The sequence below is a fragment of the Neoarius graeffei genome, chromosome 7 (assembly GCF_027579695.1).
Source record: "Neoarius graeffei isolate fNeoGra1 chromosome 7, fNeoGra1.pri, whole genome shotgun sequence".
Taxonomy (NCBI): Eukaryota; Metazoa; Chordata; class Actinopteri; order Siluriformes; family Ariidae; genus Neoarius; species Neoarius graeffei.
This window is the reverse complement of record NC_083575.1, coordinates 66,834,005-66,861,157: the sequence shown is the minus strand read 5'-3', so window position 1 is coordinate 66,861,157 and position 27,153 is coordinate 66,834,005. Positions and strand designations below refer to the sequence as shown.

General features: G+C 40.7%; 1 protein-coding gene across 1 annotated transcript in view; it reads left to right on the top strand.

The window, feature by feature from the left end:
• Window positions 1-27,153, top strand: part of dna2 (DNA replication helicase/nuclease 2) — a 47,569-nt gene that overhangs the window by 18,678 nt on the left and 1,738 nt on the right. The window contains exons 10-21 of the mRNA XM_060926268.1: window positions 43-199; window positions 4,553-4,744; window positions 4,909-5,139; window positions 9,405-9,521; window positions 9,644-9,753; window positions 9,937-10,046; window positions 11,042-11,263; window positions 12,996-13,189; window positions 17,003-17,092; window positions 18,621-18,822; window positions 19,145-19,234; window positions 23,154-23,336. Of these exons, the coding sequence (XP_060782251.1) occupies window positions 43-199; window positions 4,553-4,744; window positions 4,909-5,139; window positions 9,405-9,521; window positions 9,644-9,753; window positions 9,937-10,046; window positions 11,042-11,263; window positions 12,996-13,189; window positions 17,003-17,092; window positions 18,621-18,822; window positions 19,145-19,234; window positions 23,154-23,336 (1,898 nt within the window). The remainder of the gene's footprint in view (window positions 1-42; window positions 200-4,552; window positions 4,745-4,908; window positions 5,140-9,404; window positions 9,522-9,643; window positions 9,754-9,936; window positions 10,047-11,041; window positions 11,264-12,995; window positions 13,190-17,002; window positions 17,093-18,620; window positions 18,823-19,144; window positions 19,235-23,153; window positions 23,337-27,153) is intronic.

The following is a 27,153-nucleotide window of genomic DNA, read 5'->3' as shown; positions in this document are numbered from 1 at the left end:
CCTTTAATTCTGTTACTGATGCTTTTCTCTTGGTCTTCACAGAGCTGATCAAACTGAGGAACTCTCTGGTTCATCATCTTAGCAACAGTGTCATCAAGATTGACGGCAGAAGCCGAATGGGATGTTTACCTGAAGTCATCTCTGACCAGCAGGCCTGCAAGTACTGCCCACAGAGAAGAAACTGTGCACTTTACAACAGGTACTGCACACCTCCATAATGCAGTTTGTATATGGCATGTTCAAATGTCAAAGTCCTTCCCGTGCCAGGATCTGGTCTTCCCAGGCAGTTTCCTGTCCCAGTACTAACCAGATCCTTAAGGCGCAGCGGGTGGCGCTGGTCTCCGTAGCCCTCGGCCTCTCGCCTATGCAGCTAGGGTTACAGTGGTTGGATAGTCCTCTGGTAACTGCGAGAGTTTGACTCCCCACTTGCATCTGTATTACAGTGTGCCATGCCAGACAGCAGTAGGCACCATTTTTATGATGGTCTTTGGTGTGACCCAACTTTGAGTAGACCTCGTGCTCCTCCATTTTTACAGGTGGACATGCCAACCACTAGGCCAGCTCGTGGTATATGGCTTATTAACAGCTTTTAATTCTAAGTAAGTGCTAAATGGGTATTGTAAGTTATAAAACTTGTATATGCTGGACATTTCTTATATACATCTACAGGTTTAAAAAAAAATCCCTGTTTGTCCTCTTGCTTTTTTATTTTATTATTTTTTAAATTTCTTGGGTTTCAGAAGGGCACTATATAAATGAAACTTTGTTTCACAAATGTTGGATTTAGGTCTTTATTTGCTGACTAGGCTGCACATGCTCTCCTACAAACCTCTAAACCAGGGCTTTTCAAAGTGTGGGGCGCGCCTCCCCTAGGGGGAGCCAGAGTTCTTTGGGGGGGTGCAACGTGAGGAAAAATAAACCAGAATAAGTTACTATTGCAGACATTTACGCTACGTTCACACTGCAAGGCTTAATGCTCAATTCCGATTTTTTTGTGAAATCCGATTTTTTTGTGAGGTCGTTCACATTAACAAATATATGCGACTTGTATGTGATCCTCAGTATGAACGAAAAGCGACCTAAAAGTGTTCCGCATGCGCATTGCAGGATACGACGTCGTCACACGCAGTGAGCATGGCCAGTGTTTACGGAAGTAAAACCGCCCGGTTGCGGTATGACCCATCCAATCTAGCTTAAATAGCTGCATCCCCCCAAATGGAAATCAGCTCCCTAACCTCTGCGTCCTTCCATTGAGAAGATTCAGAACCTTCACAGCCCGAAGCGTCCCTCGCATTGATGTCATGCGCAGGGGCGCAGATACGTTTTTTGAACTGGGGGGGACAAAGCTGCCAGCAAACCAACCCCGATATGCCTGTCAAACTTGTTGTGGGTTACCATAGCAACCAAGCTCGAGCTCGCAACCTGTGCAGTCTACGCAGCTCAACCAACCGAATATCAGTCTTTGTTTTATGTGAGTTGTTGCAACTATGTATACACTGCTGTGCACCTCAATAAACCGAATGGTAATTAGTCTTTTGATTTTTCCGTGAGGTTTGCCTTATGCAAAGAAAGACAGCATAGACGTTTTTTCCTCCCTATAAGTGGGGGGGGGGACCGAACGAGGTGAATTTAAATCTGGGTGGGACGAGTCCCACCCTCTATCTGCGCCTGTGATTATGCGCCATGTTGTTGTAACTTTTTTTGAGAGACCCGCCGCCTACTTCAGCGCAGAATAGTGACGTTTGTGGCTTGTTGATGACGTGTAAGTCGGATGAATGCGACCTGGCGGTTCAGACTGAAGTCGCATATGAAAAGAGCGGATAGGAATCGGAATTAGGACCACATATCCAAACGGCCTGGGTTGGATTTGAAAAAATCGGATCTGTGTCGTTCATATTGTCAATAAAAGATCGGATACAGGTCACATATGGGCGAAAAGATCGGATTTGAGTCACTTCAGCCTGCAGTGTGAACGTAGTGAACTTCAGCTAGCCTTTGCCAGAGACCAAATGGATCGATTTTTAGTACCTAAAGCTACAGTGAATGAGGAGACAGAGTCTGGGCCAAGCAAAAAAAGAAGGAAGTATGACCACGATTATTTAAAGTTTGGATTTTCATGAACTGGATCTGAAGATGCTCCACTGCCACAGTGTGTTGTCTGCCAAGAGGTGCTAGCTAATGATGCTATGAGATGTTTTAAATGTGTAAAAAAGATGTTTTCAAAAAGCACAGATGTTTAAAATGTGTAAAAGAAAATAATACGTACAACAACCATTTTTTTAAAATATGAATGGAACATTAAGTATAGCAACAACAAAAATTGTAAGGGGGGGGGCGCTGTTGTTTATTTGCTCTCTGAGGGGGGGGCTGACTCTCCCACACTTTGAAAACCCCTGCTCTAAACATTAGTGTCTAGTCTTAAAGTTATGAGTCATTATAGATGTACTTTGAACTTTCTGGAATTCACTCTGGATAAGAGGGGAAGCTCAGTGGGTAGTATTGCTTCCTTATGTACTGGTATGTCCCAAATCATACCGGTAGGCAGACTGGTGACTAGGGCTGCACAATCAATCGAATTTAATTGAAAATCGCGATTTTGGCTGCCACGATTAAATTAAATGAAAATCGCGATTTATTTCCATTTAAAATGCAAGCTCTGCTGCATATCTGATAAAGCACTTTTTGACCAGTACTCCGCCAAACCATTAGGGGGCGAACCGACGCATGTAAGGTTTCATTACTCCGCCTAAATAAGCAAGCAAGCCAAGTCACTTACATGCGTCGGTTCGCCCCCTAATGGCGTGAGAGTAGGTAACAGATGGAGGTGAGAGAGAAAAGCTAACTATGTCGGAACAACAGACTATTTAGCACTGGAGGCAATGTTGTAACCTGCCTTCGCTCATGTTTAAAGCCAGATCATGTTGATAGGCTGGTCTTTCTAGCTAAAAACTTGTAGGCCTCAGTATAATGCTATGTAATTGTTGCAATTGAGTTTTCAGTTCCTTCATCCTTTGGTAATTTCTTGGATAAATTTCATTTATTTGTCATTTGGAAATCAGAACTTCTCTTTTAAATTTCATTCTGCACTGAAAGCTGTTCATATTGTTTGTTTGGATATAGTGAGATAAAATTTAAGTGATTTCCCTAACATCAAGAATAATCGTGATTAATAATCGTGATTACAATTTTGATCAAGATAATCGTGATTATCATTTTTTCCATAATCGTGCAGCCCTACTGGTGACTCCTCCTAATTTACTTTTCTGTGCATACGTGTGTTGACCTGTGAGGGTGTATGCCATTGTTCCCAGGATAGTGATGTGCAAGTCGACCCATAACATGTGGGTTGGGCATTTTATGTTACAATTCACATATATAAATTTTTTTTTGAAGGAAAACTATAGAATAGTTGTGAATTGCAACATAAAATGATCACACACTGAGTTGAAGTTTGGTTATTGATTAAGTTTATTATTAAGTTTGGTTATCCATTACTTTTACTTGTAACAGACAATAATTTTATCCAAAATGGTTTTTCCTGCCTTAGTCGATTTATTTCCATTTCACATGCATACAGCTGTTGTAAAGTTCAGTGTGTTTGTGTAGAACTCTGACTGTAGGTTCATTACTCGATCATGTAGAAATCATAAAATAGAAATCTATAACAAAGTTTATATAAAGAAAACGATAGGGTGCCGAGCCTTTTGAACAGAAAAGAAAGCACAACTTTATTCATCACACACTTGTGAAATTCCTCTCTGCATTTAACCCATCTGAAGCAGTGAACACACACATGCGCGTACACACGTGAGCCATGAGCACACACAAATGCCCAGAGCAGTGGGCAGCCATGCTAACCGCGCCCAGGGAGCAGTTGGGAGTTAGGTGCCTCGCTCAAGGGCACGTCAGCCCAAGGCCGTCCCATATTAACCTAATCGCATGTCTTTGGACTGTGGGGGAAACCGGAGCACCCGGAGGAAACCCACACAGACACGGGGAGAACATGCAAACTCCAATCAGAAAGGCGACCGCTGGGCTCAAACCCAGAACTTTCTTGCTGTGAGGTGACCGTGCTAACCACTACACCACCGTTCCACCCCATGCATATTCATAGGAAGTACAAAGGTGCAGTGTAATGAGATGCAGCAACTCCAAAGAAAATAAATGGATAATACAGACAGTAAGATGGGTGCGTGTGCTGCTCTCTCTCTCTCTCTCTCTCTCGTGCTCTTTCACAGTATCAGTAAAAAGTTTGGATCTTCAATGATTTTTTTTTTTTTCTTCATGTCAGTAATGATGGACTGTCGTTTCTCTTTACTTAAGTGAGCAGTTCTTGCCATAATCTGGATTACTAATGTTGTCAAAGGGTTATTTACTGTTTTTTACTATTTACTGTTTGATGGTCTCAAATGCCAAATGCATTAAAGTGACTGTGGACTGTCACTGATGGGTTGAAAATGGTGGTGATGAGAGCTTCTGTCAAGCATGCGTACTTTAAACTTTTTTTTTTGAGATTTTTTTTTCTGGATTTATGTGCTTCTTCTTTGTCCAGAGCTGTGGAGAAGGCTCCAGATGCATGTCCTTCTGAAGGTCCTCAGGCTTTCCTACAGCTTGAGAGTGAACATCTGAACCCGCTTCACCTGCAGTACTTCAGCCACTGGTTACTGCTCTGTAGCTTGGAGGCACTCACCATAGTGAACAAGGGAGGCTGTCGGAACATCTGGCTCCAGTCTGCTGAGGAGAGGTGGGCATAGAGACAAAGGAAACGTGGTCATCTTTATGGATATAAAAAATAAAATTGTAAATGGAGAGGAGGGGAAAATAATGTATCTATTGTATAGATCTGGAAATGCGCTATAGAAAAGTGACAGCTGCTAACCAACCAGTTAAACGTTTGTTGTTCCTCAGAGAGAAGAATGGTGGCTGTGTTGGGAACATGGTATTGGCAGGCAGCGTGACTGCTCTCTGTGGTGGTGTGTATGTGCACCACTTTAAGCGCAGACAAGGAGAACTTGCACTAATCACACTGATAGTCGGGGACAGGGTGGTGGTCAGTGACCAGGACTCCAGGTTCATTGGTCTAGCCACTGGATACATCACTGAGATCACAAACACAGGAGTGACATGTTATTTGCAGAAGTAAGTCGCATTCTAGTTGATTGACTTAAATCTCATTATTATGTACTCAAAGGTGTTTTATTTTAGGCTGTCTGTTTTGATGCCGAGGTCTATATTAAACCATTCATATCTGTTTGGTATCATCTTTGACACATCAATCACTTTCCCCAATCCTCTGCCTATAAAGCCTTAAAGGAACAGTCCACCGTACTTCCATAATGAAATATGCTCTTATCTGAATTGAGACGAGCTGCTCCGTACCTCTCCGAGCTTTGCGCGACCTCCCAGTCAGTCAGACGCAGTCAGACGCGCTGTCACTCCTGTTAGCAATGTAGCTAGGCTCAGCATGGCCAATGGTATTTTTTGGGGCTGTAGTTAGATGCGACCAAACTCTTCCGCGTTTTTCCTGTTTACATAGGTTTATATGACCAGTGACATGAAACAAGTTCAGTTACACAAATTGAAACGTAGCGATTTTCTATGCTATGGAAAGTCCGCACTATAATGACAGGCGTACTAACACCTTCTGCGCGCTTCGGCAGCGCATTGATACGGAGCTCAGATATCAATGCGCTGCCGAAGCGCGCAGAAGGTGTTAGTACGCCTGTCATTATAGTGCGGACTTTCCATAGCATAGAAAATTGCTACGTTTCAATTTGTGTAACTGAACTTGTTTCATGTCACTGGTCATATAAACCTATGTAAACAGGAAAAACGCGGAAGAGTTTGGTCGCATCTAACTACAGCCCCAAAAAATACCATTGGCCATGCTGAGCCTAGCTACATTGCTAACAGGAGTGACAGCGCGTCTGACTGACTGGGAGGTCGCGCAAAGCTCGGAGAGGTACGGAGCAGCTCGTCTCAATTCAGATAAGAGCATATTTCATTATGGAAGTACGGTGGACTGTTCCTTTAAAGGAAAATTTTGGGATCTTTTGACCTGGGTCCTGTTTTTTCCGTTTCTCTGGGTCCAAATATGTACTTGGGACAAAAATGATTTGAAAGTGGTCCAGTATTTAGTTAAAATGCTATAACTGGCAACTGCAAAACAATATAATTCTCCAGGGAAATCATCTGCATCAAAGTAAACTGCTTGTTTTTGCCACTGACCGGCTCATAATATTGTTATTCTCCGCTGGACAAAAGGCCCAAAGTGGGATTATGTCGTGGCGACGTCCGTCCGTCCCAGGAAGGGTACTCACCTTCTGAAATCAACTCCTCTCTCAATTTTTGGAGGAATTTCACGAAACTTGGCAGAGTTCTTTGTTATATGTCGGTAATTTGCATATTGTAATTTTTTGTTAAATCTGGCCACGTTTTACCAGAGTTACAGCCCTTGATTAACAAAATTACTCTTTGACAATTTCATGAGTGTGTTTTCCTTCTGAAATCAACTGAAATCTCAGTTTGTGGAGGAATTTCGCAAAACTTGGCAGAAGGCATTGTTGTATGTCGGTAGTACGTGTATTATTTTGCTCAGTCACATTTTACCAGAGTTGTGGCCCTTGATTAACAACCTTGTACTTTCACAATTTCATGAAGGTGTGCTTGCCTTCTGACATCAACTCCTCTCACAGTTTTTGGACAAATTTCTTGAAGCTTGGCAAAAGGCCTTGTTATATAATGGTAATATGCATATTACGATTTAATTTCATTTGTGAAAATTTCACCAGACTTTTGATCCTTGATTAAGTAACTTTGACAATTTAATGAGGGTGTACATTCTGAAATCAACTCCTCTCACAATTTGTGAAGTATAGATGTAAGTCTTCCGGATTTACCCGGAAATCCGGATATTTGACAAAACTCTTGAAAAATCTCCGGTTTCCCGAATGGAGAAATTTATTTTTCAGATTTTTTGCGTTCCTAGACGCAGTGTAATACTGCGCATCGTCCTTGCATGGGCGCAGTCCTTAAATAGCCCAAACATAGTTCATTGATTAAAGACAGGTGTTCTTTGTTAACGGCGCGCGTGCCGGAGCTCGTTAGGCACGCGCACGCCCAAGACGCGCCTTCAAGTGCATAAGCTATGGCGCGCAAGACTGACACTGTTCTGTGCAAGTGCAACACAATCGCACTAGAAAGCATGTTCAAGCTGCCAGTGTAGCTGCAGTCTTTTTAGTTGCGAATTACGAGTATTTCCTCGTGTTAATAATTCGCCATGTCAAAACAAGCAAATATTTCCTCCTTCTTTCAACGTGAAGAGAAGTAAGCAATTTATTATACATTTTTTCCATCAAAGTTGCATTTTGTGGCTTCGAAGCTAAGTTTTAGTGCCGTTTCTAGAACACAACATCAAGAAAACGTGGAAGAAACAGTAATAATGGAAGAGCCGGTTTCTAAGCTGCCTAAAACTAGCAATGGTAATTTATTTTTTGTTACATAATGCACTCAGGCTGCCAGTCAGTGTGTGTGTGTGTCTCTCTCTCTCTCTCTCTCTCTCTCTCTCTCTCTCTCTCTCTCTCACACACACACACACACACACACACACACACACACACACACACACACACACACACACACACAGACCCTGAAAAATCCTAGCTACGCCCCTGATTTACATGAGAAATTTGGTATTCATTGGTGTGTTTTAAATTTACAGACAATATGAAATAATGTAAACAATTGGCTTCAACTCGCATAAATATGAATTGGAAATTTTTAGTTCACTTTAGCTTCTGCAAACGCACAACTCTACTAAAAGATTGATAAATGAGGCTCAATGTCCCCAACATTGAAACCTGAAAGCTTTAGAAACTCTAACAGACCTTTACTTTTTAACAGTACTGTTTTGGGATTTTGCTGAGTTTACCTTCAGCTGTCTGTTTTTTTAAAGTAATGAACTATGTAGCCAGGAAAATCACCGCATTTTCTAAATGCACTCCTGAAATTACTCATTAACTAGGGGAATTAAATTTGATATTTTTGACATTAATCATTAATGTACATGAAAGAAAAAGGCTTAAAAGTTTTAACTTGTTTTAGTGAAAATAAGTACTAAAATGCACTAGAATGCATGCAGGGTTTTGCGTGTTATGTTATTAAAAATTTTTCGGGGGCCATCCCCCTCCCCAAATCTTAGTTTGACTTTCAGAAGTTCAGGATTTTTTTTCTTTGCTCCACTTTCACCCCTAGTGAAGGAATTTCCCTAAACTTGGCAAAAAGCTTTGTGACAGTTATACGCATATTGAAATTTAATTTAATTTGGGAAACTTTTACCACAGTTATGCCCTTGATTATTAACAAACTTGTACTTTGGTAATTTCTTCAAGGTGTGCTTGCTTTCTGAAATCAGTTTCCCTCACAATTTCTGGAGGAATTTCATGTAATTTGACAGGATTCTTTGTTATGTCGGTAATGCACATAGTAATTTCGTTCAATTCAGTCGCATTTTACCAGAGTTATGGTATAGTTGCCAGTGGGGGATATTGTGCTCTCAGAGCACAAGTGTCTGACAACATAGACAGAATCCTTAGAGATACACCTGTGTCTGTTTACTTCAATAACGGTAAAGAAGCTGCAGAAAGCGACTCTTTCCACACTCGTTGTTTTACCTTGCTCTTCTTCTGGTCTCTGATGCAGCACTGCATTCAGTTCCTGTAATCGATTTATCACACAGGGTTATTTTGTGATGATCTCTAAAGAAGTCACACAGAATTTTTGAAGAAGTCCAAGGTAATTCCTGAATATTTAGCTCATGACAATATGAATGAGTATCTGACAACATGGAAAGGATCCATTTTGTAAACATTTGAAAACCGTTCCACGTGATGATCAACTACAGGCACTGAACGGCGTGCTGCGTCAGAGACCAGTAGAAGACGAAAGTAAAACAGTGGCTATAGAACCGGTCATTTTCTATCGTTTCTTTGCAGTTATTGAGGTAAACTGACACAAGCGTATCTCTGTAGGGATCCTTTCCATGTTGTCAGACACGAGCAGTTTACTTTGACATAGATGATTTCCCTGTAGCCATTTCCTTGTATAGCCATTTTGCAGTTGCTGGTTATAGCATTTCTGACTCCATACTGGATTGATTTCAATTGTTTTTGTGTCTAGTAAATATTTGGACCTCAAGAGATGGGAAAATAGGGCTCAAGTTGTGTGGGCTTTTTTTTTTTTAAATCCTGGAATTTTCCCTTAAATAGCTGTGCTCCAACCCACCTAGAGCTATCGCCTCCTGATACTCTTGTCTGTTAACATCTTACCTTGCGTTTGAGAAAAGTGGTTTATAAATTTAAACACGCTCTTAATAGTAATCATTTTTCATGTCCTTGTTGTTTTAGGAATCTCTCAAAGAATTCCGCTGATATGGTATTCCGGCTGGATCAGGATGAGGGCGCTGGAGGCCTGAGCACTCATCTTGGAAACCTCTCCATGCTGATGGAGAACTCGCCGAACAGGTCCGCATATTTGCACATTGATTTGATTACTGTTATGTTTAAGAATAATAATTGCACTCCTTGATTGACATGTTTACTGTGGTCTGTAGTGGCTCTGACTCTCTAATTGATTTGTCTGGCAGTGATAGGCTGAGACAGCTCATTGTGGAGTTTAAGCCTCCTCAATTCATCGATAACCTCAGCAGTGTGTTGCCCCGAGAGGCCAAGGACACCGTAGCCAACATTCTGAAAGGTGTCTTGGTTTATATTCTTGTTTTATGACTTGGGATTGGTTCTTAAACTCTTACTACTGCTATTTTTAAGTGATTACTGTTTTTACCATAGATTGTAATTTCTGAGAGATTAAGCTGCTGTCGAATTGGGATGATATTCCTGTACTGTCAAGCATTGAGACGCATTGTATTCTGCTTCTTAGGTCTCAACAAACCTCAAAAGCAGGCCATGAAAAAGGTACTGTTGTCCAAAGACTACACACTTATTGTTGGAATGCCTGGTACTGGGAAAACTACTACCATTTGTACTCTGGTAAGAAACTGTTTACGTCTGGCGTAGACCACTAATGCCAGTTAATGACGCATCATCTATAAACCCTATAAAATTTGTGTGGGTGTACTATGTAGATACAGGGGGCTGCAAAAATAAGTATACAGTAAGGGTTATTCCAGTATTGCCAGTATTATAATAGTGTTGCTAGGTTTCATTTTTCATGATCAAATTTCGTTTTGTGTGAATGTTTTGTTTTTCATTACTGTATACCTACTTTTGCAGCCCCCCCGTATTTAAGTTATTCCATGAAATCGAGTCGTACATGAGCTGATGGCCAACGAGGTGCATAGCGCCAAGTTGGCTATAAGCCATGTATGACGAGATTTGAGTGGAATAACTGTGTTTATTCTATCCACGTTCACTGGATTTTGAGAAATGGAGCATTTTATTTTTTGCAAATCCGATAAATAAAAACTCTGTACAAAAATGTCTGACAATCATTTCTGCTTAGAATGTAAACAAGCCGGCAAAATGACAGTAGCAATTTGTGAAAAATGCTATAATAATTCTTGAAAAATAAAAAAAAAGACATGTTCTTGCCATCAAATACTTTCATTCCATATTTATTTTGGAGTTTTCGAGTAGAGCTTTTATTTCATCCTTGGTTGGTTCAGCAACACGCTCTGCCGTGTTCTTCTTCTTTAGGGTTTTTTGGTGGTTGGCAAGTCAACATAAAGGTGCATTACTGCCACCAACTGGGCTGGAGTGTGGAACGGAGGTATTTGGGGGCGGGGGGGGGTTATATTCTTTTAGCTATTTGTTTCTTTTAAATACTCAAAAACAAAGTGATGTATCTGACTTAATGTGCTCCACCATTTTGTTTTCCTCTATTCACAGTATACAAGCTGATATCCCAGTAGTAGAGTAGCCGATCAGAGCGCACGATTGCTCATATATCCAGTGAATGTAGATAGAGTATAGATCAATAGATATCTCATCACATTCAATTTCATTTCCATATCTATGTTTTTTAGGTGCGTATTCTGCACGCCTGTGGCTTTTCTGTGCTCCTGACCAGCTACACGCATTCTGCAGTAGACAACATTTTGCTGAAGCTGAAGAAATTTAAAGTTGGCTTCCTGCGCCTGGGCCGAACTCATAAAGTGCACCGTGACATCTTGCCCTTCACTGAGGAGCAGACTCGGACCAGGGGAATCAACACCCTTGACCAGCTGGAGGATCTCTATAATAAAGAGGTACACACAATGCAGGCTACCCAAGTAGTGTGGAAATTACAGCCAAAAATCTGAAAAGCCTGTGTGTTCATGCCAATTTTAAGTAAAATGTAACATACTATGCATTTTGATAAATTGATGTACTTTTATTGGAGGGGGGGACAACAACTTTCTGCTTAATGTATGTTGCTAAACTGTTGTGCCTGTATCTAAACACATGCTGTTTTAAATTAGCGCAGTTGCTTAAACGGGAACTGAAGTCATTTTTAAACTTTTCTTTATTTCTTAATTAACGTGCTATTCAGTTATGTTTTTGGTTTTAGTAACCTTATATCGTGACTCGTATTGGCAACTAATTGCAATTAAATATACTTGATCTGTCTATTTGGTTTTTAGCCATGTTGAATTTAGTTCATTTGGTCCACGGCAGGCGTCGCTTATCCGTGCGACCTTCATGAGACTTGTGCGAGACTTCGAAACGTGAAGTGTCAGCCAGGTGTCAGTGCCACCGTTTTGAAAACTGTTTTCCAAATGAAATATTGCACAGAACGAGTTTAAATGACAATTACAGCCTACTTTTTTTCAAACTTTCCTGATTGCTATCAAAACAAACAAAACTTCCGGCTTGGTTACATCAGCATTCGAAAGAGGGAGCGTGCGTCTTTTGACAACCCCTGCATCCGAAATCGCTCCCTATTCACTATATAGTGGGGACGCCATTTTGTAGTGCTGTCCAAAACCTTAATGAGGATCATTTACACCCTATATAGTGCACTCAAAGTCTTCCACAATGCATCACGATTAGTAGTGTACAACGATGGTCACTAACCAAAACAATATATCCCATCATGCATTGCGGTCACGCTGAAAGAAATCAAATTAAAAGTCTCAAATTTGATTTAATAAAAGGCAGCGGCAAAGAAGTACTCAGCCTTGATTTAAAAAAAAAAACTGAAAGATGCAGGTACTTTGTATTGATTAATGTGGGGAAATGCGCTCGGTATAATATGGATTTATCACAAAAATACATGCATGTATTTATTATTTTGAAAACCCACCAGCTGACTGATCTGGCACGTTTTAATTGTGCGACAGTAATGAAGTAAATACCAGCGCGACGGACGAGTGTCTGAAAGCGTTTTTACATTTTACCAATGAGCTCACTATATAGTCCTCTATATAGTAATTCCCTATGTAGGGAGTAGTGAACGAGTGAGCAATTTTGGATACAGGGAACATTGGCAGATGTTGGTCACTTTGATTTCCGCTGTACGTTTTACTTCTGTCCTACAATGTCTCGCACAGGTCTCAGAGAATCTCGTTTACAGCCATTGCTTTGACATGGACTGATGTACAGTATTACACAGCATATTTCAAACACTCATAACTTGGTATAGCAGTGACAAAATAGCTGTCAAAAATGCATTCCTATATTTAATAAAAAGAGAACTAGAATTTTGATAAATTTGCCTTCAGTTCCCCTTTAAATATCATATTTGAATTACTCTGTTGTTAACACCTTAAAGTGCAGTACATCTCTGACCTCTGGGATGTTGCTAAATGTGCAACATTAAAGGATAGGTGGAGTGTGTTTGACTAAAATTGGAGGGTGAGATGGTGACTCGCAGTTTATTTCACTTGTTTGGGATAGGATAGGATGGCATTCCTTTCTAGAAGGTCACTGACATGAGGTGCTGTAACTTGTCTGTAAACGTCTTGCCTAAAAGTAAAGCTCTCATCCTTCTCTCTTCAGCTTGTTGTAGCCACTACATGTATGGGTGTGAACCACCCGATCTTCAGCCGACAGCGCTTCGATTTCTGTATTGTGGATGAGGCGTCTCAGATAAGCCAGCCTGTGTGCTTGGGACCACTCTTCTATGCTCAGCGGTTTGTTCTTGTAGGAGATCACCAACAGCTGCCTCCCATTGTCCAAAATGCTGAGGCCAGGTATATGAATTTATAGGTTTATAATTAAATATTGGCTGGCTTTGAGTGGTATATCAGGTATATTCTATTCAGCTAGCATGATATTGAACCAGTTGAAGACGAGCTGAATGGAATATATCTGCTGTACCACCAAAAAGCCAGTTGTTATTATTATTATTATTATTATTATTATTATTATTATTATAATAATACATACACATTCAATGAAACAATTATAGATTTTACAAAAAGTTAAGAACGGGGGGGTAACTTGCCAATATTGACTGCTGATTCTGATCGAATGTAATTCAACGTTCTGTCAATCCAGTGTACATGTACAGAGTCACATGTACTATATACAGGTTGACAGCACAAGTTCAAAGTTACTTTTGGTATTCGTTAATTGTTACATTGCAGTTGTTGAAAACAAAAGGGCTTTGCTGAGTGAAGTCCTCTTGTAAAATTCTCCGTCACTTTTCCTCACCTCCAAGTAGAACTTGGACAATATTTCCGCTATTATGTATTCCGCTCCCAGTTTTTCGATGTCTGTTGGTCTGTTTTTCTCTTGTAAATATGCATGAAGAATATCCAGTGAAGTTTTGGTAGCCTTTCAGGTGTTCAGCGTGTCTTTCTCTTTTTAAATCTTACACTTTTAATGAAGCAAACCTCACGGCCATATTTGCATACAAACCGTCAGTCACTCGCTAGCGTGGAAGTTTTACATCTCCTCCATGTCTCTCTCTTCCAGTTTTTCAATGTCCGTTGGTATGTTTTTCTCTTGTAAATATACGTGAAGAATATATAATGAAGTTCTGGTAGCCTTTCAGGTGTTCAGCATGTCTTTAGTTTCAGTTTTATTTATTTAGTACTGAAACCGAGCACTGAATTAACCCTGTCTTCTTTCTCTCTCTCTCTCTCTCTCTCTTTCTCTCTCTTTCTCTCAATTATTCTGCGCATGCGCAGCAGAAAAGTTTTGTCATTGGATCTTCGCATGAGCTCCGAAGTGTGACGTCGTGTTGTCTTGACAACGTGAAATATAACAATATTGCACGCTCATTCTCCATTGGGGAGAGTGGCGTAATACATGGAGGATAAGCGATATGATAATATTGTATGCCATCAGTAAACCCACTAGAAGGGAATAGTTTTTATTCCATGGAAAAAGTGGCTCGTATGTGTAATAATTTTCAATATTGAACCGACAGATATTCATATAAAGACAATGTAACATTAAGAGGATGTGCTGGAAAGATAACTGAATGATGTTTTAGAATAGAAACAGCTTTATTGGGCAAGTTTGCTTTTACACACCAGGAGTTTGTTGTTTCTGTGAGTTACACTGAGCGCAACATACAATAGGATGTAAAACACACCCCAATTCCAAAAAAATTAGGACGCTATGTAAAACTAAATAAAAGTGGAATGCGATTAATTTGCAAATCATGGAAACTGTATATTTCATCAAAAATTGTACAAAGACAACTTATCGAATGTTGAAACTGACAAATCTTTTTGAGAAAAATATATGCTCATTTTGAATTTGATCCCAGCTACGTTTCAGAAAAGTTGGGATGGGCATATTTATCACTGTGTTGCGTCACCGCTACTTTTAACAACACTGTATTGTGGTGATCAATTGCTGTAGTTTTGAAAGTGAAATGTTGTCCCATTCTTGCCTAATTTAGATTTTAGGTTGCTCAGCAGTTCAGGGTCTCCTTTATCGTATTTTGCGCTTCGTAATGCGTCAAATGTTTTCAGTGGGGGACAGGTTTGGACTGCAGGCAAGCCAGTTTAGCGCACAGACTCCTCCAGCATGTGGTTTGGCATTGTCTTGCTGAAAAAGATGTCGTCTGAATGGCAGCATGTTGCTCCAAAACCTGTTTATATCAATCAGCATTAATGATGCCTTCCCAGCTGTGCAAGCTGCCCAGGTCATGTGCACTAATGCACCTCGATACTGTCACAAATCCTGGCTGTGATGCTAAACTGTGTGCTCATAACAAGCCAGATGGTCCCGCTCCTCTTTAGCCTGGAGGACGCAGTGTTCATGAGTTCCAAAAGGAATTTAATATTTTGATTCTTCAGACCTCGGGACAATTTTCCACTTCGCCTCAGTCCATCGTAAAAGAGTTCGGGCCCAGAGAAGGTGGCGATGTTTCTGGATATTGCTTATACATGGTTTTAACTTGCATTTTGGATGCAGTGATGAACTGGTTTCACAGACGATGGTTTTCTGAAATGTTCCAGAGCCTGTGCAGTGATTTCCACTACAGAATCGTGTCTGATTTTAATGCAGTGTCGCCTGAGGGCCTGAAGAGCACAAGCATCCAGTCTTGGTTTTCGTACAGAGATTTCTCCTGATTCTCTGAATCTTTTAATGATGTGTATCGCAGATGTGATCCCCAAATTCTTCGCAATTGCATGTTGAGGAACGTTATTCTTAAATCGTTGCGCTGTTTGCCCACGCGGTCTTTCACAGAGCAGTGAACCCCTCCCCATCTTTACTTCTAAGAGACAGCCTCTCTGGGATTCTCTTTTTATACCTAATCATGTTATTGACCTGCTGCCAATTAACCTCATTCGTGTGTAGTTTTGTTTGTTTTAACATTATGCAAATTTTCCAGTCTTTTTTTTTTTTTTGCCCCATCCCAACTTTTTTGAGCCATATTGCTAGCACTAAATTCAAAATGAGCATATGTTCTTAAACAATAAGATTTTTGTTTCAGCATTTGATAAACTAACTTTGTACTATTTTTAATGAAATTTGAGTTTCCATGATTTGCAAATCATCGCATTTCTGTTTTTATTTGTTTTACGCTGTCTCAACTTTTTAGGATTTGGGGTTGTAAAATAAAGAAATATTGTACCTGTCAAAAGTACTGTAAAGTAGTGGGGGGGAAGGAGAAAAGAATAATAAAATATACTGTGTGTATCTGTGTAATTGAATGAAGAGCTCTTTTCCAAAACGCGATAAACGCCAAATTAAAAAAAAAAAAAACGAGTTCGTCGTGCTATTCTGCTGTGTACTGCGCCTATTCATGGCTCCATTAATGTTTCATGCCAAATCGCTATATTTCCTTGTTTATATGTGCTGCAAATTGTAGTTTCTCTCCAAAACGCGATAGGCGCTACACCTGTTTTTTGGCCGAGTGCGACATTTCCTCTTGACCAATCAGAGTTCGGTCGGCGTTCTACATTATCCCACATGGCGGCGCCCTGAAGCGAGGAGTTTTGTTTGCTTGTGTAGCTTCTTGAGCACAAATAACTTTTGCAAATGTTGGTTGTGAATACTTTTGATGGTTCTGAAGAATTGAACTAACTGGTCATTTGTTATTTAGTTAGTTGTTTTCTGTGGTGGACAGTCTTAAAATGTAAGATTAAACATAAATGAATGAATGTTATTTAAGTGTTTTTTATATAATTTATTTGATTTTATTATAAATTGTATGATGAAAGTTCCTGATATTATATATCTACAGCATGTTCTCTTGTTTTAAAAACAGACAAAAAATGAATGGATTTGTAGCATTTTGAAAAAAGAATGAGTGAGTGGATTTATAGTGTAACTTTGGATTATATATATGAAAAATAAAAATAATACGTGTGCGCGTACGCACACAGACAAACGTAACCAGTACACAGTACTGCATCTGTTCAACAGGTTGTGGGGTGTTTTTTAATTACAGATGTGTGAACCAGTGTCATTACAAAGTAGCAGTTATATATTGCACATAAAAGAATTAGTTCAACTAGGAAGTTGAAGCTTCGTAAAATTTTATTTAATTTTACAAGAATGGTAAGAGTTTAACAGCTATATTTTGTAAATATTCCCAGGGCTTTGGGCATGGATGAGAGCTTGTTCAAGCGTCTCGAGCATCACAGTCAGGCTGTTGTTCAGCTAAATGTCCAGTACAGGATGAACAGGTGGGAAACGTGTATTTTGCCATTAGACACGGATCTTTTGATTCTAGCAATGTTTACATTGATGTGTTTTATCTCTAGTTCACATTTTAATTAGATATTATGATACATTGCTATTCACATCTGTGTGTTTTCTACATTTAACCAATAACTTGATTAAATAATTTTATTTGCTTGTGAAATGAAATTGACATCAATCATAATTGTTACATCTTCAGTAGAGATATTTAATGGGGTTGTTATAGGGAGACAAATGTAATCGATCAGCCAAGATATGGTATCTGATGTTGGCATCTTTAGTCTTGCACTAGAGGTGCAAATGTGATTCTGGTTCTCCAAGCCGATAGGTCCGATATTGGAAAGAGAAGTTCCACTACATAAAGTTTCGTTGGTTGTGCATGACCAGTAAAATTTACACTATGTAGAAATTGGATCCAATTTATAGAACTGTATTGATTTTCTATCAGATTGGGATCTAGTCATTTAAAATACCTTTGGAAAAATGAATTCAATTTTAAATTTAATTTTCCCTCATTGGAGACAGTCAGTGCTATACACTCCCTGGCCACTTTAATAGGAACTTGTTCTTGATTCTAAGATTCCTGTTCTTGGCTGCAGGAGTGGAACCCAATGTGGTCTTCTGCTGTTTGCATGCTGAGATGCTTTTCTGCTCACCACAGTTGTACAGAGTGATTTTATGAGTTACTATATCCTTCCTGGCAGCTCAAATCAATCTGGCCGTTTTCCTCTGACCTCTTATCAACAAGGCGTTTGTTTCCACCCACAGAACTGTCACTCACTCAATGTTATTTGTTTTTCGCACCATTCTGTGTAAACTCCGGAGACTGTTGCGTGTAAAAACCCCAGGAGATCAGCAGTTTCTGAAATACTCAAATCAGTCCATCTGGCACCAGCACCCATGCCACAGTGAAAGTCACACTTTGAGATCACGATTTTTCCCGTTCTGATGTTTGAAGTGAACATTAACTGAAGCTCTTGATTTGTATCTGCATAATTTTATGCATCGGACTGCTGTCAAAGGATTGGCTGATTAGAGAACTGCATAAAACGGTAGGTGTATGGGTGTGCCTAATAAAGTGGCCAGTGAGTAATTGTATTGGCTAAACTAGTAACATTTAAGAAGTGTGTCTTGACATTATTTGTCATGATTTGAGTATTATACATCATCCTGTCACCCAGCACTTGATTACAAGTCATATCATGTTCTAAACCACACTGATAAGTCTGCGTGTCATTCCAAAAAAAAAAACCAAAACTGAATATATTTTGAGGCAAGAGTATGGAAATTTATTGGCAACAAAGGGTGAGGGTGAGAGACTCCTTTCTTGTGAATTGACTACGTTTGAAGAAAGAGTGCTAAAATATTCCTTTTGATTTTTAAATATTGGCGATTGATCAGAATTCTGATCAGTTGAAGAGGTGTACACCAAGATGAATACGCCTGTATGGCTGTTGTAAACCCTTTGCCTATAATATATAACATTTTTTTTTTTTTTTTTTTGTGCCGCAGGATGATTATGTCCCTGAGCAATGCTCTGATGTATGAGGGCAGGCTGGAGTGTGGCTCGGAGCGGACTGCCAATGCTCAGCTGCAGCTGCCCTGCATGGCCGCACTAGAGAGTGAGCTGTGTGTGTGTCAGCCTCAGTACACTGCCTGGGTCCACGCTGCGCTCGATCCTCAAAAATCTGTCTGCTTTCTGGACACATCACAGGTCTGCTTGACTTCCTCTGTTGTTGACCTGCTAACCTGATGTATTAAAGTCAGGCAAGATTATTTTAGACCCTTTTACAGTACATTTGGCTTTTTTTTTTTTTGGGTGGGGGGGTTGTTTTTGGGACACCAGCAGCATCGTGCACAGAAATCTAGTGTAGTCTAATTATTAGAAGACACTTTTGTAAGTCAGGGTTCTCCTCCTTATTTAGTGTTGCCCTTTTTTGTGAGACATTTGAGAGGCATCTCTTCCCAAACTGAGCCAACTGTCCCCCTTAGATGACTTTTTAGTGTTTGAAGCCTTCTTTTCTTTGTCACTGCAGGTTCCAGCCCTAGAGACGGTGGAGAAGGGTGGAGTCAGTAATCACACAGAGGCCATCTTGGTGCATGCTCTCATTAGCCTGCTGCTTAAGGTTAGCATTTGTCAGTCTTCCTCTAGCAGATCCTGTAATCTGGCATACCGGTGTCACCCATTTTGTGACTTCAGAAACCCTGATTAGCTGAATCTGATGTGCTTGGCTATGTTCAAAATGGTGTACTTGTAATGCTGTAAGCTCGAGATCAGTGCTGTATACTACATATCTTTCCTTCTGGAAGTACACAGACTGAGGGTGTATTCACACCTACGTTGTTTGGTCCGGACCAAACGAACCAAATTTCCCTTGGTCCGGACCTTTTGGGTTGGTCTGAATACAAACCACCGAACTCTGGTCCGGACCAAACAAGCGGACCGAGACCGAGCTGCAAGGTCGGACTCGGTCCAGACCAAAGGAACCCTGGTGCGGACCTTTTGGAGGTGTGAAAGCAGACCGGACCTAATCTGACCGTTTTTCTTTTTTGTACCTCAGGAGCTTCCGTCGTTTGTCGAGCATTATGGGAAACAGAGTCTTGACACTCCACCGCAAAGTGTAAACACTTTCGGTTGTCAAGGGAACCTTACAACAGTCGTTCAGTCACCAGTGGTAGGCGAGTACAAAAAATGTGTAGGGGGCAAACTTGGGCCGAGGAAGAAACGCGTACCCTTGTGGATATATGGGCAGATGTCCACATATCTGAGCTTTTGGAGAGAACACACAAAAATGCCGACGTGTTTGCTGTATTCAGTGAGAAAATGAAGGAGAAGGGGTTCACGCGGAACAATGTCGGCTAAAAGTAAAGAAACTCCGTCAGACCTACATTAAAATCAGGGACATTCTTTCAAAAAGTGGCGGTACTAGCGACTTGCGTGAAGAGCCAGAACTGTCACAACATGATGTGCGCTCATCAGCGCTATCCTCCGTGACTACTTTTGAACTTAACGCTTTGTGCGCGTGTCGTCTCTGACCAATAGCTGAACGACCTCAGGGCGCGTGGCTTTGTTGACAGATTTTGGTCCGCTTACTAAAATGTACAGTGTGAAAGCGAACCGCACCAAAATGAAAAAATAAAAAAAACATTTGGCTCGGACCAAAGCAAGTGAACTATCGAACTATCCTGGTCTGAATACACCCTGAGACTGCTTTATTTTTGTGCCGTTGTAAATATGATGAAGCAACAGAAAAGGACTTCACGGTAGTTATGAATGCGTGGTTTTTTTTTTTTGTTTGTTTGTTTGTTTGGTTTTTTGCCTTAAAAGCTCATAGGCAACGGTTTTCAATTTATGCACATTTGAAACTTTATATGTCAAACCCTCTGTAATTTTCTTCTGGTCCCAAGAAGTATTGTTAATAAGTAATAATTAAAATAAGTTGGCGCAGATCGTGGCGAATTTCTGCTTGGCGATTTTCGTGACCACTCGGTGCGTGACGTCATTCATGGCAAACAAACCACTGGAGTTGAGTCCACTTCCGTTTATTTGCATTGCCGTTCGGTTTGAGTGCAGACGTGCGTTCGGGAATTTCCAAAGAAAACCCATGCCTTATTGTTGTGCAGTGAACTGTAACAACGGGACTGTTTCAGGAAGAAGTTTTTACCTTTTTCCGAGAGAGGAGAAGAGGCGGAGAGAGTGGATTGTGCATGTGAAGCGAGAGGGTTGGCAGCCGGGTAAATACGCCACTCTGTGCTCCGATTACTTTTTAAAGAATCCCCATCTGTTGGAGAGTTTAGGTGTCCGTGTCGGACAGAGAAGGCTCAAACCTAACGCTGTTCCGACAAAATTCGAACACAAACTCAAGCAGTCAAAGAAGAAACGGAGCAGCGACGCTCAAGCAAAAAGGAGAAGATTGGAGGTAAACATTTTTACCTTTGCTTGCAATTGACAAGTCAAGAATCCTGAGGGATCCTGTACAATCATTGTGGAAATGAGACAAAAGGGATATTTCCTCGCTTAGAGTAGGCTATAAATGGTATAATTCTTGTATTACTATTAGCAATATATTATATTAGCAATATAAATGAATCCGCTTTATATTATAGGGATTGTGTGTGCCCGTGTGGTTTTAATTATTCTTCAAGAGAGCTCTTATTTTGTATTACGACGAAAGTAAGAATTTATAACTACCAGGATAAATCGTTTGGGCGCGAGTCTTGTTGAGGTCCGGGGTCACCGCAATCAGCACGGTCAAACCAGTGAGCCACATGCACCAATTGCTTCGCAACAGCCGTAGGTTCATACATATATGGTTTCCCCTCTCGATATTCAATTTGGAGAGTTCCTATTTCAAAATCGCTATCGCTTTCAGACATTTTACACAACCTCTCACGACCAAAGTCCGTACAGAACTGCTCCTGGTCTGTTTGCCTTGAATGACGTCACGACGACGGTCCCCTGGCGGTGAAAGTGCGCATAAGTGAGATGTAAACAAACTTTCAGAAATTGCACAAACCAGTATATTTTAGCCGTTTTATTCAATTTTAGGGTGCAAATTAGACACCAGGAAGATTGAATTCGCTTTTTGGGTTGTTCTTCTCGAAAATAAAGTTGATATTCTACGTTCCACCTCCAACCCTTGGCTATGACCTTTAAATAGAACACAGCACGTAGCTCATTAATGAGAATAAACAGGAATTTTTCTGTTTTAATGAATTTTATTGTGCTTTGCTTGGTGAACAAAAACAAATTAGGTGGCAGCTTAATGGATAAGTGAAAACAACCAAGGGGGAGAACAGAGTGCCTGTAGGATATACTAGATAGTTGGCTGGTACAACCATCGACATTTGTAGGAACAGTGCTGGTTATAATGTGCATGCTCCTTTTTTTTTTTTCAGTTTTTGTCAGCCTAGAAGAGTGTTTTTTAAAGAACAAAACGAAACCCCAAACTACAGTAGCTATTTAGCAGTTACCTACAGGATTTATTTGAGACTGACCATACCATAACAGTTTTGTGTGTGGGTGTGTCTCTATTTATTTATTTATTTTATTTTTTATTTATTTATTAAAGGAACAGTCCACCGTACTTCCATAATGAAATATGTTCTTCTCTGAATTGAGACGAGCTGATCCGTACCTCTCCGAGCTTTGTGCGACCTCCCAGTCAGTCAGACGCGCTGTTACTCCTGTTAGCAATGTAGCTAGGCTCAGCATGGGCAATGGTATTTTTTGGGGCTGTAGTTAGATGCGACCAAACTCTTCCGTGTTTTTCCTGTTTACATAGGTTTATATGACCAGTGACATGAAACAAAGTTCAGTTACACAAATTGAAACGTAGCGATTTTCTATGCTATGGAAAGTCCGCACTATAATGACAGGCGTACTAACACCTTCTGCGCGCTTCCATTCGCCAGGCGGGCGAATGCCCTGGTCTGTCCGCCCTGTCTAAAAAAAAAAAAAAATGGTACAACTCCGAGTGAAGGTATCAATGCACTGTCGAAGCGCGCAGAAGGTATAGTGCGGACTTTCCATAGCATAGAAAATCACCACGTTTCAATTTGTGTAACTGAACTTGTTTCATGTCACTGGTCATATAAACCTATGTAAACAGGAAAAACGCGGAAGAGTTTGGTCGCATCTAACTACAGCCCCAAAAAATACCATTGGCCATGCTGAGCCTAGCTACATTGCTAACAGGAGTAACAGCGTGTCTGACTGCGTCTGACTGACTGGGAGGTCGCGCAAAGCTCGGGGAGGTACGGAGCAGCTCGTCTCAATTCAGAGAAGAACATATTTCATTATGGAAGTACGGTGGACTGTTCCTTTAAAGTAAAATTGAATGTCATTTTGAACACAGCCCTTGATTTCGACTGGAAACTGGATGGCAACTGCTCCGGTTTCAAGGCTTGTACACTATATTTGTGCTGGTCTAAACACTACACCTCACCTGCATAAAATAAACATTGAGGCAAACTTTTTTTGGTTTTGTATCGGGAACTTAAAAACTTGACGAAAACAGAAATAAAGTTTTATTGACATTTCAGGCCGGCTGCAGGGCGAGTGACATTGGGGTCATCGCTCCATACCGGCAACAACTCAAGGCCATCACCGCTCTGCTGGAAGAAGAATCCTTCAGAGCCGTGGAGGTGAACACTGTGGACAAGTATCAGGGTCGGGACAAGAGCGTCATCATTGTGTCCTTTGTCAGGAGTCACACAGAGGGCAACGTAAGTAGCGATTCCCATCTGGCGTATAGAGCAGTATGTGAGCCTGCATTACATAAGGATAATTTTGTAATGGCGTGTTACTGTACGACTTTTAGACAGACTTGGTGTTGACCAGCAGTCATATAAAAAGTTACAGTGCCTTGCAAAAGTATTCATACCCCTTGAACTTTTTCACATTTTTCCACCTTACAACCACAAACTTAAAAGTTTTTTATTGAGATTTTATGCAGATAGACCAACACAGAGTAGCACATAATTGTGAAGTGAAACGAAAATGATAAATGGTCTTCAAAATTTTAAACAAATAAAAATCTGAAAAATGTGGTGTGCATTAGTATTCAGCCCCCTGTACTCTGATACCTCTAAATACAATCCAGTGCAATCAATTGCCTTCAGAAGTCATTTAATTAGTTAATAGAGTCCTACTGTGTGTAATTTACTCTCAGCATAAATACACTTGTTCTGTGAAGGCTTCAGTGGTTTGTTAGAGAACACTGAAGAACAAACAGCATCATGAAGACCAAAGAACTCACCAGACAGATCAGGGATAAAGTTCTGGAGAAGTTTAAAGCAGGGTTAGGTTATAAAAAAAATATCCCAAGCTCTGAACATCTCAAGAAGCACTGTTCAATCCATCATTCAAAAATGGAAAAAGTATGGCACAACTGCAAACCTACCAAGACTTGGCCGTCCACCTAAACTGACAGAGCGAGCAAGGCGAGCACTGGCCAGAGAAGCAGCCAAGAGGCCCATGATCACTCTGGAGGAGCTGCAGAAATCCACAGCTCAGGTGGGAGAATCTGTGCACAGGACAACTATAAGTCGTACACTCCACAAATCTGGCCTTTTTGGAAGAGTGGCAAGAAGAAAGCCATTGTTGAAAGACAGGCATGATAAGCCATGTAGGGGACACAGCAAACATGTGGAAGAAGGTGCTTTGGTCAGATGAGACCAAAGTTGAACTTTTTGGCCTAAATGCAAAGCGCTATGTGTGGCAGAAAACTAACACTGCTCATCACCCTGCACACACCATCCCCACTGTGAAACATGGTGGTGGCAGCATCATGCTATGGGGATGCTTTTCTTCAGCAGGGACAGGGAAGCTGGTCAGAGTTGATGGGAAGATGGATGGAGCTAAATACAGGGCAATCCTGGAAGAAAACCTGTTGGAGGCTGCAAAAGACTTGAGACTGGGAAGGAGATTCACCTTCCAGCAAGACAATGACCCTAAACATACAGCCAGAGCTACAGTGGAATGGTTTAGATCAAAGAATATTCATGTGTTAGAATGGCCCAGTCAAAGTCCAGACCTAAATCCCATTGAGCATCTGTGGCAAGACTTGAAAATTGCTGTTCACAGACGCTCTCCATCCAATCTGGCTGAGCTTGAGCTATTTTGCAAAGAAGAATGGGCAAAAATTTCAGTGTCTAGGTGTGCAAAGCTGGTAGAGACATAACACAAAAGACTTGCAGCTGTAATTGCAGCAAAAGGTGGCTCTACAAAGTATTGACGCAGGGGGGCTGAATACTAATGCACATCACATTTTTCAGATTTTTATTTGTTTAAAATTTTGAAGACCATTTATCATTTTCGTTTCACTTCACAATTATGTGCTACTCTGTGTTGGTCTATCACATAAAATCTCAATAAAAAACTTTTAAGTTCGTGGTTGTAAGGTGGAAAAGTTCAGGGGGTATGAATACTTTTGCAAGGTACTGTAAATAGCAATCAGTGCCCTTCCAGTGCAACTCGCTATAGCTTATTTACTTTTTTAACTTTAATTTCAGTTGAAGACGGTTTCTTTTATAATGAATGCTAGAAGGCAAGTCCAGCACGTTCTGCACTTGAGTATATTTTTGTTCAAACAGTTAGCTTAAGGTATGTAGAACTACATTTCATTAATTCTGCAGACACTACTTTTTTAAAAAGCCAAAGTGACCTTTTTAAAATGAGACAAATGCAATTTAAACAAGCTCACCTTGAAATGGTGACTTGGAGCCATATTGTTTGTTCACTACCTGCAAGTTGAAGGGTGGAAGTTAGATGCAGTGTCCGTTAGATGGCAGGCATGTGTGCACCGTCTCCTGGAAACTGGAATTTGGGGGAAAATGGAAAGTCACTTCACTGACCTGGAAACAGTCTGAGTGAGTGTGTGAGATGGAACGGTATGAACTCGTTAATGTAAGGCCAACATTATCACACAGTAGGGGTTCTACCAAACTTATTGGTTGGCTATGGTATCTCTCCGACTCTGGAGTTCCCAGTGGAGACAGTTACCTCCATTTATTTTTATTATAATATTTATTCTAATTAAGGGCGGCACGGTGGTGTAGTGGTTAGCGCTGTCGCCTCACAGCAAGAAGGTCCGGGTTCGAGCCCCGTGGCCGGCGAGGGCCTTTCTGTGTGGAGTTTGCATGTTCTCCCCGTGTCCGCGTGGGTTTCCTCCGGGTGCTCCGGTTTCCCCCACAGTCCAAAGACATGCAGGTTAGGTTACCTGGTGACTCTAAATTGACTGTAGGTGTGAGTGTGAATGGTTGTCTGTGTCAGCCCTGTGATGACCTGGTGACTTGTCCAGGGTGTACCCCGCCTTTCGCCCGTAGTCAGCTGGGATAGGCTCCAGCTTGCCTGCGACCCTGTAGAACAGGATAAAGCGGCTACAGATAATGAGATGAGATTTATTCTAATTATTCAAGTTGCAGTCAAGGCCTGAGAGGTGACCAGTAGGCATGAGATGATACGGGAAAGCCAAAATATGTTAAAATCTCCCAATACAGTCTTCCTGAGATGATATTGACACAAAGCATTTTAAGCTGTAATACTTTTACTTTTGTTTTTGATGACAAATTAAACCACTGCAATATCAATACAACATGGGTGTCAAACTCAAATTTTGCTTGGGTCAGCATGTTTGTGAGATCCTGAAGGGCAGTAATTTTTATTTGTTTGTTTGCATATTTAACATTATATTGATTTAACACCAGTAATCTTTGGGTCAGTCTATATCCTGTGGTCACAAGCTGTGTGTACTGACTGAAAGAATAAGGTTGCTAGTATCGGCGGTGGAAAATGGGTTCCTCTGCATGATTGCTGAGCTTCGTTTGTGTGATATGGACAAAACCAGAAGATTCTCCAGTTCCAACTGTTGCTCCTCTGAATTGAGAGGTGCTAGCTGATGTTTGGGCACCTTACGATGATGTCTCTTGGCTATATCACATGGTTGGCTTGAGAACATCTGGAAATCTCCCAGAAGTAGGTGGAAGCTATAGCTGGGATAAAGTCTGGGCTCATCATCTCAGCCTGTTTCCAGTACAGCTCCCAGAAGGAAAATGAATGAAGTATTAAGTTAGTGGGTTAAAGGTATACTCAGATTTTTCAAGCTGGTCTGGGCAAGTGACAATGGACAAATTTCAGCACGTTTTCCTTTAAGACAGGAGAACAGCAATCCTGTTTCAGAAAAGAAAGACTGACTTATGCAGTTCATGTAACATATCTGTAGTATGCAAATACCTGGAGTTACGTTTCACTGTATTGCTTCAGTGTTGTAAAGTTAAAATAAAACTACTCATTACAGAGAAACATGTTGGATCTTATTTGTGGTAATGTGTCATGCTACACAGTAGGTAAAGGCTTTAAAGGAGAACTGAAGTCATTAAACTTGCTTTATTTCTTAATTAAAGTGTTATTCAATTATGTTTTCAGTTTTAGTAACCTTATATCATGACTCGTATTGGCAACTAATTGCAATTAAATATTATACTTCTCAGCCTATTCGGTTTCTAGCCATGTTGAATTTAGTTCGTTTGGTCCACGGCAGGC